This window comes from Tachypleus tridentatus, chromosome 11 (genome assembly GCF_004210375.1).
Source record: "Tachypleus tridentatus isolate NWPU-2018 chromosome 11, ASM421037v1, whole genome shotgun sequence".
Taxonomy (NCBI): domain Eukaryota; kingdom Metazoa; phylum Arthropoda; class Merostomata; order Xiphosura; family Limulidae; genus Tachypleus; species Tachypleus tridentatus.
The window spans coordinates 24,464,407-24,484,699 of NC_134835.1; the positions used below are offsets into that span (position 1 = coordinate 24,464,407).

General features: G+C 33.7%; 1 protein-coding gene across 4 annotated transcripts in view; it reads left to right on the plus strand.

Moving 5' to 3' along the window:
• LOC143231763 (lachesin-like) overlaps positions 1-20,293 on the plus strand; it is a 179,385-nt gene that overhangs the window by 67,115 nt on the left and 91,977 nt on the right. For all 4 annotated transcript variants that reach the window (XM_076466403.1, XM_076466404.1, XM_076466407.1 and 1 more), the window contains exon 3: positions 14,900-15,107. In XM_076466403.1, the coding sequence (XP_076322518.1) occupies positions 14,900-15,107 (208 nt within the window). The remainder of the gene's footprint in view (positions 1-14,899; positions 15,108-20,293) is intronic.

The following is a 20,293-nucleotide window of genomic DNA, read 5'->3' on the forward strand; positions in this document are numbered from 1 at the left end:
TTTACAATAAAGTACAATTAAATCCTACTTTAGTCACTAGTCACTGTGACAACTTTACAGTAAAGTACAATTAAATTCTACTTTAGTCACTAGTCACTGTGACAACTTTACAGTAAAGTATAGTTAAATCCTACTTGAGTCACTAGTCACTGAGAAACTTTATAGTAAAGTACAATTAAATTCTACTTTAGTCACTAGTCACTGTGACAACTTTACAGTAAAGTATAGTTAAATCCTACTTGAGTCACTCGTCACTGAGAAACTTTATAGTAAAGTACAATTAAATTCTACTTTAGTCACTAGTCACTGTGACAACTTTACAGTAAAGTACAATTAAACTCTACTTGAGTCACTAGTCACTGTGACAAGTTTACAGTAAAGTATAGTTAAATCCTACTTGAGTCAATAGTCACTGAGAAACTTTATAGTAAAGTACAATTAAATTCTACTTTAGTCACTAGTCACTGTGACAACTTTACAGTAAAGTACAATTAAATTCGACTTGTGTGACTAGTCACTGTGACAACTTTACACTAAAGTATAGTTAAATCCTACTTAAGTCACTAGTCACTGTGACAACTTTATAGTAAAGTATAGTTAAATCCTACTTGTGTGACTAGTCACTGTGACAACTTTACACTGAAATACTGATCTATAATTAATTTTGAGTAATAAAGAAATGAGAAACAAAACTATTCTTTTTTCCAGATGTTTTACATCAAGGCTAAAACCAGTAAACGAAAATATTAAATTCATTTCTGTTTTTCTTCTTTGACGTACCCCGCTAGTACAACGGTAAGTCTACGGATTTACAACCCTAAAATCAGCAGTTCGATTCCTCCCGGTGGACTCAGTAGATAGTACGACGTGACTTTGCTATAAGAAAACACATACCTTTGTTAGATATTCGATATTTACCTTTAGAACGATATCTCTAGGCTTACAACTGCTACGATTTTAAGTTTTCAATTTATAGGATGGGAAATGGAATTTAACCACGTGACTATATTGTTAGGGACAAAACTAATTAAATATTTCTCACATAATTAATATAAACAAAGTGCTATATTTCCATAGACAAAGATAACTACAGGTCATTCCCCCGACCCTCATTCTTAAGGTGTGGAAAGTCAGTTAACACCTGTGGTCTCAAGATGGCGTCTCGGACACTGCAGAACTTTGCTACAAGGAAAATTGTGGTATTTGAACAATATTGCGTAATGATGGTCATTAACTTAATCACAATAGAAGAAAGAAACTCGGATAATCCATTAATATAAAGTAAGGTTGAACCTCAAAGGACGGATATCTAGGACCATGCGTCAACTCCAGTTGATCTTATAAAATGAGTCAATAATATGTAGTATGTTTGATTTAACGAACATAACATCAAACATGCATAAGGGTGATTGCTGATGGCGCCTTGTGCGACATATAAGTTCTGTGTTTCTTCCTGAAAAATACTTGATATACCTTATTAATAACATGGATATTTAACATCTGTAGTGTCTAGTTAAAGGTATAGCTGTATGGACGAACCACTCACGCTACTGCTGGTCAAACCGTGGAGAGTTTGTAATCGACGCAGTTAACCTTTGCCATTTATGTCAAAGTTACACTTATGATTCTTATAGTTTTGTTTTCATATGTTATTCAATGCTGTTGGACCATTTAAAATATGCGAATTTAACGTTAAGTGTAAAAATGGTCCGAGCCCTGAAAAACGTTCGTTTCACAAAACATCAAAAGAATAGAAAACAGCCACGACATGGACAATAAAGGATTTTCCCTACAGCGAAAGTAAAAAAAAAACCGGTGAAGACAATAAAAGTGAAAGAGTGTAACTACAGCGACAATAAAGTTCGGTCACGACAACGACATTAATGAAATATTACAACACTGACAATAAAGGACAGTCACGACAACGACAGTAATGAAATATTACAACACTGACAATAAAGGACGGCCACGACAACGACAGTAAAGAACTGTTACAACAATAACAATAAAGGACAGTTACGACAACGACAGTAAAGAAATATTACAACAATGACAGTAAAGGACGGCCACGACAACGACAGTAATGAAATATTACAACACTGACAATAAAGGACGGCCACGACAACGACAGTAATGAAATATTACAACACTGACAATAAAGGACGGCCACGACAACGACAGTAAAGAACTGTTACAACAATGACAGTAAAGGACGGCCACGACAACGACAGTAAAGAACTGTTACAACACTGACAATAAAGGACAGTTACGACAACGACAGTAAAAATATTACAATAATGACAATAAAGGACAGTTATGACAACGACAGTAAAAATATAACAACAATGACAATAATGGACGCTCACGACAACGACAGTAAAAATATTACAACAATGACAATAAAGAATGCTCACGACAACGACAGTAAAAAAATATTACAACAATGACAATAAAGGACAGTTACGACAACGACAGTAAAAATATTACAATAATGACAATAAAGGACGCTCACGACAACGACAGTAAAAAATATTACAACAGTGACAATAAAGGACGCTCACGACAACGACAGTAAAAAATATTACAATAATGACAATAAAGGACGCTTACGACAACGACAGTAAAAAATATTACAAGAATGACAATAAAGGACGCTCACGACAACGACAGTAAAGAAATGCTACAACAATGACAATAAAGGACGGTTGCTAAAACGATTAGATGAAATTTCATATATGAAATAATTAAACAATCAGTACGAAGGTAATGAAGTGTCATATCGAACGTTGAACTGATTTACTTACCTAAGAACAAATCTCTCCTGTTTAGTCTTGGTCAGAAAGTTACGTTACACATTATAGTTATTATTACAAGTTTAAAATGTAAGATATATTCATTGTACGTCAAGCGCGACCATCATTACGGTGGAGTTATACAGACATATTGTCATAAACGTTTCACTAATTCTAATATTAACTGAACTTGGTGAAACTCGGAAAATGGAGTGTCATGTTAATTAGCTCCAGTTACGTAATCATGATGTAATGTACAGTTAGGTCTTCTTAGCTCCAGTTACGTAATCATGATGTAATGCACAGTTAGGAAATATGGCTTGCAAATTTATTACTTTAGAGCGAATGGACACACTTTGTTTTGTTGTTCATGTTTTATTTAACAAGTTAATATTCTATACACCGATAACGTTTATCATCCCTCCCCACATATCGGTTGAACAGTATTTATTTATATGTGAAACAAAAATAGATTGATTACGTGTCGCAATTGTTCGAGTTTCTCCTGTTAATAAATGTACTCATAATATGGTTAATCGGTAAGAGCAAGGCCTCTCCGACTTTCAAAGGGGTTTGGTAATTAGTGCTCGTGATGACGCTCCCTATAAAATACCGTGTGTGTTTTTTTTTTAACCAGCATCAGCTGTTTTGATAAATGTATTTTCCACGGCATGAATATTGGCTTTGACACTGTAAGCCTATATGTCTGGTAGTAGCTGTTGACTGAAAAACAGTTAAACACTTGTAAAATACAAACGACGTCACACTGTCAGATATCTTCAAGTAAACTATGATTTCGGTGGTGTTTAAAGTGCCAATTGTGGACATCATTGACCAACCAGAAGTAGTCACTAGAAGCACTTGCTTAGATTGCTCCTATAGTGCAAATTGCTGGAAGTGGTGTAATAGTATGGGTACTGTTTTTTTTTTAACAGAAGTAGAGACCTCTGTATCTGGTCATTTACGGCAATAATCTAAAGTACTCGTACTGTACGATATTGGTTCTTAGAGAGTGAAAGAAAATAACTTAACCCGATCAAGTGTCTGTTATAGAAGTAAACGTTAGAGTTCTAACATAATCCTTCGCAGGAAAGAATCACAGACTTTGTTCTTTAACTAATGAGCTATACTCAGATAAGATGGCTTTCTTGATTGTGTGTAGTCTTTATATACGCTACAACCGATTAGGATTATCATCGTGGCTAAGAGGTTCGTTCAACCATTGTTACCTGCGCGTGCTTTATGCTCGAAATAGTATGTTTGTTTTTGAATTTCGCGCAAGGCTACACGAGGACTATCTGCGCTAGCCGTCCCTAATTTAGCAGTGTAAGAGTAGAGGGAAGGCAGCTTGCCAACACCACCCACCGCCAACTCTTGGGCTACTCTCTTACCAACGAATAGTGGGATCGACCGTCACATTATAACACCTTCACCGCTGAAAGGGCGAGCATGTTTGGTGCAACAAGGATTCGGACAAGCAACTGAATATATTATTCAATTTTCTATTCAGCTTACTGCGATTAACATTAGAAGAAGGGATGACACATAACACCATAACTTAACACTTAACGTCAGAAAATAAGGATTTCAAAAGATATAATTATGAAGGTAAAATGCCTTTTATCACAAAATTATACAAGTAATAGCCAATCATGTGTTTCTTTTAATTAAGAACTGTGTTAAGCAAAGAGCACGTGCAAAGTGAAATATAATTTTTTTTACTCGCAGTTTTACGCTGTGATAAATTTTCATAAGGAACACTTCGTTTACAGATCCCGGAATTGGCAATTCTTTCGAAAAGAAATGCAACTTTCCATAATTCCATTCGATACTATCACACATATTTCCCTGTTTAAAACACTTTGCGCCAACACGCTAGAATTTATTATTTGCACGCTCTGCTGTATCGTCAGAAAAAAAAATAAAAACAATAAAAATTTATAAATTCAGTATATTCAGAGGAAAAGTTTGTGAGAGTTTAATTTTTGTTCATTGTCGCGTGAAGTGTGTGATTTAATATCAGACTTTCCAAATCAAAATATTAGCAACGTTTCTTTTCATGCAGTCAAAAAAAAAATGTATCCAATACAGTAGATGCTTACTGATTCTTAACTGTACAAAAATAAAGACAGTTGAAGTTTATTTTTTATTTAGTCGTGAAGTGTTTCCCGAAGTAAACTGTCTAAAATGGAATTTTTATAATTGTAAGAATTCACATTTCTGAAAAATCTGTGTAAGTGTTAATATATTATTTTAAATGGAATTCTTGTAAGTGTTAATATATCATTTAAAATGGAATTCTTGTAGGTGTTAATATGTTGTTTAAAATGGAATTCTTGTAAGTGTTAACATATCATTTAAAATGGAATTCTTGTAAGTGTTAATATGCTGTTGAAAATGGAATTCTTTTAGGTGTTATTATATTGTTTAAAATGGAATTCTTGTAAGTGTTAATATATTGTTTAAAATAGAATTCTTGCAATTGTCATATATTGTTTAAAATGGAATTATTTTAAGCCTTGACGTATTGTTTGTAATATAATTATTGAACTGTCTAAATATTGTTCCATTGTCATATATTGTTTAAAATGGAATTATTTTAAGCCTTGGTCTTACACTGCTAAATTAGGGACGACTGGCGTAGAGAGTCCTCGAGTAACTTTGCTTGAAATCCAAACCAAACCCTTAAAATAGCAAAATGAGTGTACGGACAACAACACATTGAATACAAGGAAAACGACTTTTTAAATGTTTAGCAAAATCTGACAAAATATTAGTAGATCTGCCCTAAAATTATTCAAAAGTAATATGTAAATTAATGATTTGTAAATGTTTAACATTTTAAAGTAATACACCAGAAAAATAACACTGTAGTTATTTACCTTCCTTTGGATGAAACGCTAAAAATATCACGTGTGGCGATTTACCTTCCCTTGGATAACACGTAAAAAATATAAAAATATCACATGTGATGATTTTCCTTTCCTTGGATAAACACCAGAAAAAAATAACACATGTGGTTATTTACCTTCCTTTGAATGACACGCTAAAAATATCACGTGTGGTGATTTACCTTCCCTTGGATGACACGCTAAAAATATCACGTGTGGTTATTTACCTCCCCTTGGATGACACGCTAAAAATATCACGTGTGGTTATTTACCTTCCCTTGGATGACACGCTAAAAATATCACGTGTGGTGATTTACCTCCCCTTGGATGACACGCTAAAAATATCACGTGTGGTTATTTACCTCCCCTTGGATGACACGCTAAAAATATCACGTGTGGGGATTTACCTCCCCTTGGATGACACGCTAAAAATATCACGTGTGGTGATTTACCTTCCTTTGAATGACACGCAAAAAATATCACGTGTGGTTATTTACCTTCCCTTGGATAACACATAAAAATAACACATGTGATAATTATCTTCCCTTGAACCAACAATTCCACATCCTTACTTTTAACCATATTTTCGGTCATAATCCCAACAGTACTTTATGAGGTTTCACCAGTTTAAGAGATTCATGTTAGCCCTAAATCTACTTACTGAGCCAAGAATACAAAATTATTTCATTAGTGTAATTATAATTCTAAAAAAAAAGATATATATAAAAACGATCTAAGCGTTGTAATTAATAAGACACATTTGCTGGCTATTATCTGCCTATACTCAAAAAACCAATGATACACGATGCATGTATAATATTAGAAGAACTCATACATTTTTAAATGTATACATCTAAAAACACAAACTGGTAGATGCGATAAAACTGATAATATTAGACGTAAACGTTCTACGCATTTCTCAGACAAGCGTTTTATACCTAGTTATCTTGTATCATTGCCTCGTCAGACAGTATCTTAAAAATAATGTTTTCTCTCGAGTCCCTTAAATAATCGTTTTGTAGTTATCTTTCGTCACTGCTTCATTAGACAGTATTTCTTTTTATAAAAATGAGTTCGCTGATTTATTAAATAAACGTATTATAAAAATAGCTTATTCATGATTCATTAAATATTCCATTAATGTTTCTTTGGATAAGCCTTTCATAACAATTTCCTTATTTCAGTAAATTTAAACACGACTTTTATAAAACTGAGTTAACCAAGCAGCTTAGCTATACAGCTGTTATTTCTGAGCAAGCAGATCCATAATCATTGAGTTTCCTTTCAAAATTTCTATTGCATACAAGAGGGTTTGTTTGTTTTTGAATTTCGCACAAAGCTACTCGAGGGCTATCTGTGCTAGCCGTCCCTAATTTTGCAGTGTAAGACTAGAGGGAAGGCAGCTAGTCATCACCATCCACCGCCAACTCTTGGGCTACTCTTTTTACCAACGAATAGTGGGATTGACCGTAACATTATAACGCCCCCACGGCTGAAAGGGCGAGCATGCTTGGCGCGACGGGGATTCAAACCCGTGACCCTCAGATTACGAGTCGCATGCCTTAACATGCTTGGCCATGCCGGGCCCTTACAAGAGGAATTTACATGTTTGTATAAAAAAAATTGTTTATATATATCTGGAGTATAGAGGCTGTTTTTTTTCCAAACTTATGTTTCTTTCTTAAATGTGGATTGGCCATAAATACTATTCAGCCTACTAATCATAGTTATTGCTTAGATGTATTCCCTCGAACTCATTCGAAATAAATAATTAATATTATAATAAAATGTTTGTATACATTAGTAGATCAACATTTTGAAAATGTATCTCGGAATGACTGGTATGGGTATTAACACTTTTATTGATAAACAGAGAACAACGTTTCGACTTTTTCAGGTCAGCTTCTTTGTTGAGAGTCAAGCTCTTTGATGTTATCAGGTCATCCTACAAGTAATGTCCGAAAATGTAATACAGAAAGTCCATAATCATTTCTGTCTTTGTAGAAGGCTTTAATGACTAAGATATGTAGTAGGACGGGCATAAAAATGTTCAGACAAATAAAACAAAGTAACCCAAGTCCACTTTTTCAGATCATTAATCAAATAAACTCTTATGAAGATGAATGTGTCTATGAAGCACATTACGAATACGATACTTTATGAGTTTAAAAAACACAATAGTGTAGCAGAAACTACACGAAATATTCAACGTGTTTGTGGTTCGGGTCTCTGAATGAAACAAAATGTTGAAGGTGGTTTCAGAAGTTCAGATCAGGTGACTACTGCTTAAGTGATGCCTTACGTTCAGGTCATCCTGTTGAGTTTAATGATAACTTGCTGCTGGCTACACTTGATGAAAATTGTGATGTAACAGTTGAAGAACAAGCACAGAAGCTTAATTCAACCCATTTAACAGTTCACTATAATTTGCAACAGCTTAGAAAGGTGTTAGAACTTGGAAAATGGGTCCCCGTGATTTGACAGAAAACAACCTTAGAGCAAGAGTGGACATTTGTACTTCTCTGCACTCTCGTGAACGTAACTCATCTTTTATGGACAGATTAATGACTGGAGATGACAAACGGATATTTTATAAAAATGTTAAGCACAGCAGACAATGGTTCAGTGCAGGTAAACTGGATAAAGTACGACCCAAAATGGACCTCCATCCTAGGAAAGTCTTGTTAAGCGTTTGATGGGATATTGTTGGTGTGATCCACTTTGAGTTGCTGCCACTCAATGTAACGATTACATCACTTCTATTGTCAACAGTTAGATCGTTTGGATGTTTGACTGAAAGAAAACAGGCCTGCTTTGATCAATCGTAAAGGTGTTGTGTTACACCAGGATAAAGCACGGCCACATACAGCAAGAATCATATCTGTAAAGACTGAAGAGCTAAACTGGATAAACCTTCCACATCTTCCTTATTCTCCAGACCTTTCCCCATCTGATTATCATGTATTCCAAAGTTTACAGAACTATCTTGATGGAAAAGAACTTGGAACACATGAAGATGTCAAAACTACCCTCTCTACATTCTTTTCCTCCAAATCCCAAGGATTTTATAGAAGTGACATTCAGAAGGTTCTGAATCATTGGCAGGAAGTAATTAATAATAATGGAACATACATTACTGATTAAATAACTTTAAAAGCGTTTGAAATCCATTCTGAACTTTTTCTGAACTTAAAATCGGACATTACTTAAGAGGTGACCTGATAAGCTGTGGTTAAAGTAATCAGGTCACCCTACACATCCTACACGATATATAGGAATATCCGATGTTTTTCGTTGTCTATAAGGTAATAACCTACACAGTATAAAGAAAGACCCAAGGATTCTCACTGACAATGAGATAATGCCTGCACTGCGTACAGGAAGACCCAAGGATTCTCACTGACAATGAGATAATGCCTGCACTGCGTGCAGGATGATCCTATGATTCTCACTGACAATGAGATAATGCCTGCACTGTGTACAGGAAGATCCAAGGATTCTCACTGACAATGAGATAATGCCTGCACTGCGTATAGGAAGACCCAAGGATTCTCACTGACAATGAGATAATGCCCGCACTGCGTGCAGGATGATCCTATGATTCTCACTGACAATGAGATAATGCCTGCACTGTGTACAGGAAGATCCTTTGATTCTCACTGAGCAACACGTGATCACAATGGTTTTGTATTCAAGACAGTTAGTCGTAATTTGGCAGTGTTGCATCTAGACGAATATTGGTCTCATTGTACTACGAAGAGTGATATACCAATTTACAGAATATTCGAACAGTAGAGAACGTTTTGTGGAAGGTAAAACTTACAGAAAATACAACAGGGAAGAGAGTAAATATTTTGTGGTAGACAGAACTTACAGAACATCTAACAGTGTAGAGAGTAGATATTTTAATGGTAGACAGAATATCTAATGAAAGATTTGCTCAATCTATTTAGTTTCGGCGACTCGACAATAAAGGTTAAGTTTAGGTTTCTGTGTAATAATTTTCAGACTTCTAACAGGTCTTGATAGTTTAAAATCACTTTCCTGAGGCTCGTATCATCTTCAAACTTTTCATTAAATTCGAGAATTATGCTGAAAATGTCGTATATACTGTAGAACATTTTCAACACTTCCCGAGGTAACAGTGAGGTTCTCTTATATGTTGTTTCAATCATCTAAACCTGAACCGTGAGAACAATTGGGAAACTCTCACCTTTGCTTAGAGCGTCTGTCTAGAGAAAATTAAGTCCTACAAAATTAGATTAGTGCAAAGTGCAATACGTATGTTATACTTCGGATTATTAATTAAAACCGACTGCCTAGAACCATCAAGGGGCTTATGAAATGACGTAGCTTTGGCATTTAGAAATATTATTACGCTATTGTGTTCTAATTATAAACGTTCTCAACCGAACGACGGGCGACTCGATTGTGTTCTGTAGAAAGTTTTAAACTCAAGGAGCTTCGTCAGCAAGATAATTACATGATATGTGAGTGAAACGAACTTTCTAGAATACATAATTAATGTTTATGGAAATATAATTTTTCTATCTGCTCTTTTTAATAAGTAAAGTACTTCATATAAAGTTTTAGTTTCATTATTTTTTACCTGACTTCTGGTTATAATTAAACATCTATTGTAATTTTTAGTGCGCTTTCTAAAGACTGAGTTGAAAAACTGAATTTATTCTTAAAATGGGCGTTCTGCATGTTATTTCAACTCCAGTTATCTTCCACTGCGTAGACCAAAGCTGAAACTTAAACTATAAACTTACGCACCATTATTTAAAGAAATGTTTACATAACATTTGAAACTTAGAATTAAGTCTCTCGCATAATTTTTGAAGCGCCCTCTTACGTAATGTACAGGGTGGCCCAAATTTATCTTCCCTATTTTGTTTTTTTACAAACTCTCTTTGTTAACATGAAGATGACCTAAGAAGGTCAAAACGTTGTTCTGTACTTTGTTTTAATTAAAGTTTTAATACCCATACCAGCCGTCTTGAGAATACGTTTTTACTTCAGGCGGGTTTCTTGTCAACACGAAATATCAGAGAACTAAAGACCAGAGAAATGGATGTCAGTGCCACTGTAACTGTGGACTTGTTGCTGCGAACATTGACAGAAATCGAACAAGATGTTTAAAACTGCTTGGTTATATTTCTTTAGTTAGTTTATTATTAAATTTTAAAATAGGAATGGATAATGTTGGTTATATTTCAGGTATGAAAGACAGAGCGTACAGAACATCTAACAGAGTAGAGAGTAGATATTTTATGGTAGACAGAGCTTACAGAACATCTAACAGAGTAGAGAGTAGATATTTTATGGTAGACAGAGCTTACAGAACATCTAACAGAGTAGATAGTAGATATTTTATGGTAGAGAGAGCTTACAGAACATCTAACATAGTAGATATTTTATGGTAGACAGAGCTTACAGAACATCTAACAGAGTAGAGAGTAGATATTGTATGGTAGACAGAGCTTACAGAACATCTAACAGAGTAGAGAGTAGATATTTTATGGTAGACAGAGCTTACAGAACATCTAACAGTGAATATTTTATGGTAGAGAGAGTATCACCTCGTATAATAATGGATCAGGTATGATCGTTAGGCTAAGAAGGTAAGTTAATATTTTCCGTTAAGCCTGGCTGACGTCACTAGTTTTTCTTGTCAATATCTGTCCTCGGTTTAGAATTATCAAGTATCCTTACATTTTTATTGTCTTCCTCAGTTGAAATAAATGATTTGTCCAGCCATGCGTAAAAAAAAATCGAACTCCAAACATTAAGTGAATATATATATATTTTTTTTTTTCAATTCCTGAGGTTAACACTTCTGGGCATTTAAAAAGTGCAGACTTTACAAAATCACGTCTTATTTTTTGATATAACGATTTATTTCATCTTAAAGTTAATTTCACTTTAAGTGTTTTTTTTTTATAATATTTTATGATTTCACATTTCATAGTTTTTGTTTTTCTAATCGTTTGCCGGTCAACATGTTTAAGCGTATTTGAATATTTTTAGAAAACCGATTGACGAAACACTGTTTGGAATTTCGCACAAAGCTACTCGAGGGCTATCTGTGCTAGCCGTCCCTAATTTAGTAGTGTAAGACTAGAGGGAAGGCAGCTAGTCATCACCACCCACCGCCAACTCTTGGGCTAAACGAAACACTCTACACAAGGAAACTGGGCCCAGCAAGGTCAGGTGGGTTAAGGCGTTCGACTCGTAATCTGAGGGCCGAGGGTTCGAATCCCCGTCGCATCAAACATGCTCGCCCTTTCAGCGGTGAGGGCGTTATAATGTTACGATCAATCCCACTATTCGTTGGTAAAAGAGTATCCCTATATTTGGCGGTGAGTGGTGATGACTGGCTGCTGCCTTCCCTCTAGTCTTACACAGCAAAATTATGGACGGCTAGCGCAGATAGCCCTTGAGTAGCTTTGCGCAAAATTGAAAAACAAAAAACAAACAAACAAAGAAGCTGTTCCAGACTGCTTCTTCCGCAAAATTTCTAGGATTAACTCATGATACCAAATTATCGTGAATACAGCATGCAAACAATATCCTGATTAGAATCTGGAAACGAGCAAATTATGCAAGAAGTCTTTCAGGTAAAAATGAAGGCACATCTCCTGATAATATAATATAAATCTACAAAACATACATTTGACCTACAATTGAATACGCATCTCCAGCCTGGATAAACATAACACAAAAACAAATACACAAACTACAAAAAATACAAAATTCAATCTTCAGCTTATAAAGTACCACGTAATACTACATCCACATTCATGTACAAGTATGCAAACATAGAAACAATATCTGTTCGACTCTTGTATAATGCACTAAGTTATTTTAGTAAGAATTGGTATAAAATGATTTAATGTGTGATCTACGTTCATGATGAACATGGTCCTAAGTACCTCTCTCCTATAAATATATATTTAAGAAATATAAAACAAGCTGGTCACCATGCACTGGACACTTAAAACTACTATTATTTTATTTATTTATTATTATTATTTATTTATCTTTCCTTTATTTTATTTTATTATTATTATTATAATAAAAATGTTGAAAAAAAGATAAAAATTAAATAGAAATAAAAAACAATTATAATAATAATAATAAAAAAGACAAATCAAAACAATACATGGACATTGTTCTGAAAAGAGCCTGAGTGCTATGGGATATTCTGGGATACAACAACAACAAATTATTACTAGTAGCCGACATGAAAGTTAGGGATGCAGGAAGAGGTCTTGTGCACCTGACCCTCCTGGGTATTCAAAAAGTAAACATATCGAAATGCCCACAAAGAAGAAGCGAAGCGAAAAAACTGAGGGAATTCGTAAATGCCCGTCAGACATCTTTGTGTTAATTTCTTGCATACCAAATTGTCACACGATAGTCAGCGTTAGTTCTGTTCGTCCATTTTCGTGGGTCTAAGATTAAACGCATCGGCTAAACGTAATTGATCATCTAATTTAGTGTGCTGTTTTCACAAAGTAAGGTTCTAACAGCGAAACGTCGAAGTAAGGATTACGCGAAAACAAACGGCTGCTTCTAAGCTTTAACTGGAAATTTACGTATTAAAAAAACAAAGCGAAAGAAACATCGATCTATAACCAGGAATATCAGACAGTTTAAATCGGTCACGTGCTTGTGTCGTGATCTGAATCAGAGACTAACTTCGGATCTGAAATAACTTGTCCCACTTCTTGATATAAACTTGATAATAAAGTGCAATGGAAATACAACATGCACTCTAACATACTCAATAATGTTTCATCTATCCTCAACATGTCTACTGAATTACGAGTTGTTTCTATGAATGTATTGAATTCAATAATATATTTCTCATACTTCGTGATGTAATTGGTATGTTTTCTTGCACTGTTCACTTATTGTTCTGATTAATGTTTCGCTTATGTTTGCTGTTTGCACTTAATAATGTGTCGCACATATTCACCGCTAGTACCGAACGCTGTGTTACTCACGATCACTTCTTGTACTCAGTAATGTGTCACCTATGTTCGCTGTTTGTACTTAATAATGTGTCGCACATATTCACTGCTAGTACCGAACGCTGTGTTACTCACGTTCACTTCTTGAACTCAGTAATGTTTCGCTTATGTTTGCTGTTTGCACTTAATAATGTGTCACCTATGTTTACTGCTTGTACCAAATGATGTGCCACCTGTGCTCATTTCCTGTACTGAATCTCTGTACAAGACGTGACGACTTACGAACACTGTGGTTTCACCTGTGAGCCAACTGTCACTTTTGAACTTCACATTTGAAATAACTTTCAAAGTATCTAGCCAGTCCTATGATTAATTTAGACTCTAGAGTACCTCATAAAACAGACAAAACAGACGCGGCGAAAAATGCCTTTGAAGTATGGTATATTTAAGAATTAATATGACAAAAATAAAACAAAGGAAACCAGAAATAAGGGAACTTTTTATCGAGTTCTTTAGATTAGAAACATCACAAAACTTGTGAATCTAAGTAAGCCGAGACTTCAGTGTTTTTGTTTCTGTCATTACGTCTGCTGATCACCAATGTTTGATTGATTGAATTTAGTAACTGCGTCATTTCGGGTAAAAGCTCAGAAATCCTCTTTTATGCAGTGGAGACAGTCTATAGAAGTTAGAAAGAACAAGTTTACTGTCCACCAAGAAAAGGATAGAGATTGACAACAACTGGTAACATTATTTTGTTTAGTATAGCCATCTGTGATGTACTTAACTTTCTACTTTTTGGTTACTTATGGCTCAGGCCCGGCATGGCCAGGTGGGTTAGGACGTTCGACTCGTAATCTGAGGGTCGATGGTTCGAATCCCCGTCGCACCAAACATGCTCGCCCTTTCAGCGGTGAGGGCGTTATAATGTGACGGTCAATCGCACTATTCGTTGGTAAAAGAGTAGCCCAAGAGTTGGCGGTGGGTGTTGATGACTAACTACCTTCCCTCTAGTCTTACACTGCTAAATTAGGGACGGCTAGCGCAGATAGCCCTCGTGTAGCTTTGCGCGAAATTCCAGAAACAAAAAAAAAAAAAAACCCGACAAACTTCTGGCTCAAGAGGAGAGCTTTATGTCTCGAATAATAATACATAAATACACAACAATGAATTGTTTCGTAAGTCCTTAATTTATGCCCTATTTTGATATTAATTGCATCTCGCTTCTCGACAGGCGGCGTGGATAAAAGTGGAGTCTAAGGCTATACTCTCTATCCATGATCACGTGATTACCAGAAATTACCGGATCAGCTTAAATCACGTGGACAACAGGAACTTTGTCTTGCAAATCAAGGATGTGAAGGAGTCTGACAGAGGAGGCTATATGTGCCAGGTGAACACTGCCCCCATGATTAGCCAAGTGGGGTATCTGGACGTAGTATGTAAGTACACAGAGAATGACTATCAATTGGTTTAAACACTCGAGGCTGCAGTATTCTTAGCGTTAGTTTAGTAGATAACCAGACAGACAATCGGCGTAAAATATGACTTGTATTCAGTAAATGACACTATGTAACAAAATTTTTACTTTTTCTTGTTCCTGGACAGAAAGTGTTATTTCCCAATTGAATATGCCTAAAGTAAATGGAAAAGACCTATTTTTCTCTTCAAACTTTGCTTTTGTGACCTCGATAATGAAATTTTTAAATTTACCCATTTTCCAGAACATTACAGGTAGATTTAGTGCTGAGTAGCTGATAGAGAATTTCCTCGAACTCTCTAGAATGTTGTAGAACTTACGAGAATTTTCAAGAACCTTTAAGAATTTTCTAGAACTTTCCATCGTAATATATATACAGGGGCTCACCACTCACCACTTCAGTTTAGTTTTAGTTGCCTAAGTGAACACATAGACCAATCTGTGACAGCATCTGCTAAAATGTGTGAAGCCTACAAGATATATTTCGATATGCCTGTCGGAGATCAAGACAAACCCTGGGAACCTCATATTACCTGCTGGCACTGCAAAACAACTATAGAAGGTAAGACAAACAATTTTTGCTTGCTTGAATAGTAAGATTTTATATTATACAAATTTTAGACCTTCTCAAATTTAAATATCTTTAATTTTTTAAAATTTCCAATAATATAGAACAAATATTACATATAAAATATTTTGCATGAACCTCTTACACATTAGTTGTGGATGAAATAAATTTATTTTTCATAATAAGAATTTTATTTTGTTATTTTGCAGGTTGGTACAGAGGGGAAAAGATAGCCATGAAGTTTGCTATTCCAAGAATTTGACGTGAACCCAGTGACCACTTAATCAATTGCTACTTATGCATGGTGGACCCTTCCAAACGTCGGGCTGGCAAGAATGCATGTGCTATCATGTATCCGGACTGTCAATCATCCATCACTCCAGTGTCACACTACCCTGAGCTCCCTGTACCCACTCCGCCAGAGAGAAAGCAGCCATTCTCAGAACAGAGCAGCAAATCAGAAGAGGAGGGTAGACGTTGAAGATCCAGATTACAATTTCAGAGATGCAGCTGGTGAGAGAAACCCATACTATAACAACCAAAGAGACCTCAATGACTTGATCAGAGATTTTGGTCTTACAAAGTTGAACGCCAGTCAACTGTGTTGATACGTGAAAGTGATTTACATTACAGTCACAAATCTCGAAAAACTACTTATTTCTACACCTTTTTGTTCATTTTTGTATAACTTTAGTATAAATAAATGTAAACCTTGATTCATGTGTTGTTTTATTCAGATCTTATGTAAATGAAAATGTGTAAATTTGCCCGTTTTTACATAGAAAATTGGTTAATTTCTAAATTTGAAATTTGAAGGGAAGTTTGAAGGGAATAATGGTCATTTTCTGTACTTTTACAACACAAGCACTTAAGAAATAATACATACTATGCAAAAACACAATTTGTGTTACATAGTGCAATTAAACCTAAGTACATAACTGGTAATAATAAACTAGACATAAAGCACAAAACTAGTAACTAAAACTATAGACGTTTATGTTCTCTTTATGCCTGTTCCTCAATTTCAGACAGGTAAGTTTACACTTAGTAACTCACTGAATCACACAACTAAGTTTACACTTAGTAACTTATTGAATCACACAACTATTTACATATAGTAACTTACTGAATCACACAACTGTTTACATTTAGTAACTTACTGAATCACACAACTGTTTACACTTAGTAACTTACTGAATCACACAACTGTTTACACTTAGTAACTTACTGAATCAAACAACTAAGTTTACACTTAGTAACTTACTGAATCACACAACTATTTACACTTAGTAACTTACTGAATCACACAACTGTTTACACTTAGTAACTTACTGAATCACACAACTGTTTACACTTAGTAACTCACTGAATCACACAACTAAGTTTACACTTAGTAACTTACTGAATCACACAACTATTTACACTTAGTAACTTACTGAATCACACAACTGTTTACACTTAGTAACTTACTGAATCACACAACTGTTTACACTTAGTAACTTACTGAATCACACAACTGTTTACACTTAGTAACTTACTGAATCACACAACTGTTTACACTTAGTAATTTACTGAATCACACAACTGTTTATACTTAGTAACTTACTGAATCAGACAACTGTTTACACCTAGTAACTTACTGAATCAGACAACTGTTTACACTTAGTAACTTACTGAATCAGACAACTGTTTACACTTAGTAACTTACTGAATCACACAACTGTTTACACTTAGTAACTTACTGAATCACACAACTGTTTACACTTAGTAACTTACTGAATCACACAACTGTTTACACTTAGTAACTTACTGAATCACACAACTGTTTACACTTAGTAACTTACTGAATCACACAACTGTTTACACTTAGTAACTTACTGAATCATATTTTAGACATTACTGAATGGTACTTACTTTCACTGTAATTCTTGGCTAATATCCTTAATATGTTTTGTTTAGAAGTGATTAAACATTACGATATGATACTTAGCTTCAGTTTAACATTAGACATTACTATATGATACTCAGCTTCAGTTTAACATTAGACATTACAATATGATACTTAGCTTCAGTTTAACATTAGACATTACTATATGATACTTAGCTTCAGTTTAACATTAGACATTACTATATGATACTCAGCTTCAATTTAACATTAAACATTACGATAAATTTAGCTTCAGTTTAACATCAGACATTACAATATGATACTTAGCTTTAATTTAACATTAGACATTACTATATGATGCTTAGTTTCAGTTTAACATTAGACATTACTATATGATACTTAGCTTCAGTTTAACATTAGACATTACTATATGATACTCATCTTCAATTTAACATTAAACATTACGATAAATTTAGCTTCAGTTTAACATTAGACATTACAATATGATACTTAGCTTCAGTTTAACATCAGACATTACAATATGATACTTAGCTTTAATTTAACATTAGACATTACTATATGATACTTAGCTTCAGTTTAACATTAGACATTACTATATGATGCTTAGTTTCAGTTTAATATTAGACATTACTATATGATACTTAGCTTCAGTTTAATATTAGACATTACTATATGATACTCAGCTTCAATTTAACATTAAACATTACTATATGATACTTAGCTTCAGTTTAACATTAAACATTACTATATGATACTTAGCTTTAGTTTAACATTATACATTACTATATGATACTGAGCTTCAATTTAACATTAGACATTACTGTACGATACTAGCTTCAGTTTAACATTAGACATTACTATATGATACTTAGCTTCAGTTTAACATTAGACATTACTATATGATACTTATCTTTAGTTTAACATTAGACATTACTATATGATACTTAGCTTCAGTTTAACATTAGACATTACTATATGATACTAGCTTCAGTTTAACATTAGACCTTACTATATGATACTTAGCTCAGTTTAACATTAGACATTACAATATGATACTTAGCTTCAGTTTAACATTAGACATTACTATATGATACTTAGCTTCAATTTAACATTAGACATTACTGTACGATACTAGCTTCAGTTTAACATTAGACATTACTATATGATACTTAGCTTCAGTTTAACATTAGACATTACTATATGATACTTATCTTTAGTTTAACATTAGACATTACTATATGATACTTAGCTTCAGTTTAACATTAGACATTACTATATGATACTAGCTTCAGATTAACATTAGACCTTACTATATGATACTTATCTCAGTTTAACATTAGACATTACAATATGATACTCAGCTTCAGTTTAACATTAGACATTACTATATGATACTGAGCTTCAATTTAACATTAGACATTACTGTACGATACTAGCTTCAGTTTAACATTAGACATTACTATATGATACTAGCTTCAGTATAACATTAGACATTACAATATGATACTAGCTTCAGTATAACATTAGACATTACTATATGATACTTAGCTTCAATTTAACATTAGACATTACATATGATACTAGCTTCAGTTTAACATTAAACATTACTATATGATACTTAGCTTCAGTTTAACATTAGACATTACAAATTTGATAATTAGCATCAGTTTCACATCAGACATTACATATGATACTAGCTTCAGTTTAACATTAGACATTACAATATGATACTTAGCTTCAGTTTAACATTAGACATTACTATATGATACTTATCTTTAGTTTAACATTAGACATTACTATATGATACTTAGCTTCAGTTTAACATTAGACATTACAATATGATACTTAGCTTCAGTTTAACATTAGACATTACTATATGATACTGAGCTTCAATTTAAGATTAGACATTACTCTACGATACTAGCTTCAGTTTAACATTAGACATTACTATATGATACTAGCTTCAGTATAACATTAGACATTACAATATGATACTAGCTTCAGTATAACATTAGACATTACTATATGATATTTAGCTTCAATTTAACATTAGACATTACATATGATACTAGTTTCAGTTTAACATTAAACATTACTATATGATACTTAGCTTCAGTTTAACATTAGACATTACAAATTTGATAATTAGCTTCAGTTTCACATCAGACATTATATATGATACTAGCTTCAGTTTAACATTAGACATTACAATATGATACTTAGCTTCAGTTTAACATTAGACATTACTATATGATACTTAGCTTCAATTTAACATTAGACATTACTGTACGATACTAGCTTCAGTTTAACATTAGACATTACTATATGATACTTAGCTTCAGTTTAACATTAGACATTACTATATGATACTTATCTTTAGTTTAACATTAGACATTACTATATGATACTTAGCTTCAGTTTAACATTAGACATTACTATATGATACTAGCTTCAGTTTAACATTAGACCTTACTATATGATACTTATCTCAGTTTAACATTAGACATTACAATATGATACTTAGCTTCAGTTTAACATTAGACATTACTATATGATACTGAGCTTCAATTTAACATTAGACATTACTGTACGATACTAGCTTCAGTTTAACATTAGACATTACTATATGATACTAGCTTCAGTATAACATTAGACATTACAATATGATACT